A 2500-nucleotide genomic window follows, 5' to 3' on the forward strand; every position below is an offset into this window, starting at 1 on the left:
TACCCCACTCCCACAATCCTCTGGTACCAGTGCCACGGTATCAGAGCCACGTACGTAACCAGCCATGCCTATTTACTACTGTATTTGATTTAGTTGAGCTGAATCCTACGTATTTGAACGAGTTCAGCTGAGTCACATTTGAATGAGTTATCTATCGTATCTAAATGAGTGTGTCCATACAGTCAGTTGTCATGTCAGAAGTCATGTTCTAATGAGCTGAACCCACTGGTTTAGTCAAGGTCATACAGTCAGGAGTGCTGAATTACATACATGTTGAACTGAACATAGCACAGATATGCATGTAAAAGCTATAATCGGGATGTGGGTTTTCCATTGACACAAGTGTGTTAATGTGTATGTGTAGATTTGCCACCACAGTTTTGTTTGCCACAGGGCCACTGGGGAGGTTTATGAGGCTTGTCAGAGTGTTGATGTTGTTGTGTATGTGTGTTTGTCAGTGTTGATGTTGTTGTTTATGAGGCTTGTCAGAGTGTTGATGTTGTTGTGTATGTGTGTTTGTCAGAGTGTGGATGTTGTTGTTTAAAGGGCTTGTCAGAGTGTTGATGTTGTTGTGTATGTGTGTTTGTCAGAGTGTGGATGTTGTTGTGTATGTGTGTTTGTCAGAGTGTGGATGTTGTTGTTTATGAGGCTTATCAGAGTGTTGATGTTATTGTGTATGTGTGTTTGTCAGTGTTGATGTTGTTGTTTAAAGGGCTTGTCAGAGTGTTGATGTTGTTGTGTATGTGTGTTTGTCAGAGTGTGGATGTTGATGTTTATGAGGCTTGTCAGAGTGTTGATTTGTTGTTTATGTGTGTTTGTTATGTTGTTAATGTGTGTGTCATAGTGTTGATGTTCTTGTTTATGGAGTTTGCCTGAGTGTTGTTGTTGTTATAGTTTACAAGGCTTGTAGAGTGTTGATGTTGTTTATGAGGCTTGTAAAAGTCAGAGTGTTGATGTTGTTGTTTATGTGTGTTTGTCAAACTGTTGTTGTGTATGAAGCTTGTCAGAGTGTTGTTGTTCTTGTTTATGAGGCTTGCAGAGTGTTGATGTTGTTGTGTATGAGGCTTGTCAGAGTGTTGATGTTGTTGTTTATGAGGCTTGTCAGAGTGTTGTTGTTGTTGTTTATGAGGCTTGTCAGAGTGTTGATGTTGTTGTTTATGAGGCTTGTCAGAGTGTTGTTGTTGTTGTTTATGAGGTTTGTCAGAGTGTTGATGTTGTTGTTTATGAGGCTTGTCAGAGTGTTGATGTTGTATATGTGTGTTAAAGTGTTGATGTTGTTTGTGTTGTTGTTTGTGTTAATGTTCTCATTCTCTATAGGTGCACTGAGAACACCACGGACATGTGGAACCCATCCCAGTTGGGGGCGGAGGCTGTTGAGGTGGAGAGGGCGGGTTTTGGGACAGTGATGGTGGAGAGTCAGCTTCTGATTGGCCAGACAGACCAACGCAGCACATTTGAGTGTGTGGCCATCAACCACGTGGGACAGAGCAGCGCAGTGTTCGCCATGGAAGTATCTGGTCAGCATATCAACCTTGTGTGTGTGTTGCTGACTGTAGCATACAATATATAAATGTATGTGTGTGTTTCCCATATCTCTACTTATATGTACTCTATGTACTTATTTGTTTATCTCTCTCTTAAATGTGTGTGTGTGTGTGTGTGTGTGTGTGTGTGTGTGTGTGTGTGTGTCTGTCTGTAGATAAGCGCTTCTCCTCCTACCTAACTGGTGGAGCTGGAGTAGTGGCCTTCCTCATCCTTCTGCTTCTCATCCTCCTCTACAAGTACAAGCAGGTGAACCTACGCACACACACACACACACACACACACACACACACACATACACACACACACACACACACACCTTGATACATGCCTTCACTTACTCACACTCACAAACACACAGACATACACACAAACACACAAACAAACAAACACAAACACCTGCATACATCCCTTTATACATACTAACACACACACTCACACACACACAAATACCTGCATACATACCTTTACATACTCACAAACTGGTGTGTGTGTCCTCCTGCGCAGAAACCGCGCTATGAGATTCGCTGGAAGATCGTGGAGGCAACTTATGGAAACAACTACACCTTTATTGACCCCTCTCAGCTTCCGTACAATGACAAATGGGAATTCCCCCGGGACAAGCTGAGGCTGGGTGAGCACGGCTCCTGCCATGTGTGTTTGTAGGGTTGTGACATTTTTATGGGAAAGCCATGTTTGTATGTGTGTGTGTGTGTGTGTCCCAACTGGCCTGTGTGTGTGTTGCAGGAAAGACTCTGGGAGCAGGAGCCTTTGGGAAAGTGGTGGAGGCCAGAGCGTATGGTATGGGAAAGGAGGACAACGTCACACGCGTGGCAGTGAAGATGCTGAAGGGTTAGTTCAACCATGTGTGTGTGTTTGTGTCTGTGAGTGGGTGCGCAGGTGTGTGTGTGTAAGTGATGGCAGTGCAATCTGCGTGTCTTCACTCCTTTCTCTCTGT

At 43.7% G+C, this 2500-nt stretch overlaps 1 protein-coding gene across 1 annotated transcript in view; it reads left to right on the forward strand.

The window, feature by feature from the left end:
• Nucleotides 1-2500, forward strand: part of csf1ra (colony stimulating factor 1 receptor, a) — a gene marked incomplete at its 3' end in the record, with an annotated part of 18058 nt that overhangs the window by 5164 nt on the left and 10394 nt on the right. Inside the window, exons 8-12 of the mRNA XM_080843077.1 lie at nt 1-50; nt 1318-1517; nt 1700-1791; nt 2050-2176; nt 2290-2394. The exon at nt 1-50 is cut by the window's left edge and continues 62 nt beyond it. Coding sequence (XP_080699203.1) covers nt 1-50; nt 1318-1517; nt 1700-1791; nt 2050-2176; nt 2290-2394 — 574 coding nt within the window. The remainder of the gene's footprint in view (nt 51-1317; nt 1518-1699; nt 1792-2049; nt 2177-2289; nt 2395-2500) is intronic.

Source organism: Sprattus sprattus (genome assembly GCF_963457725.1).
Source record: "Sprattus sprattus genome assembly, chromosome: 8".
Taxonomy (NCBI): domain Eukaryota; kingdom Metazoa; phylum Chordata; class Actinopteri; order Clupeiformes; family Clupeidae; genus Sprattus; species Sprattus sprattus.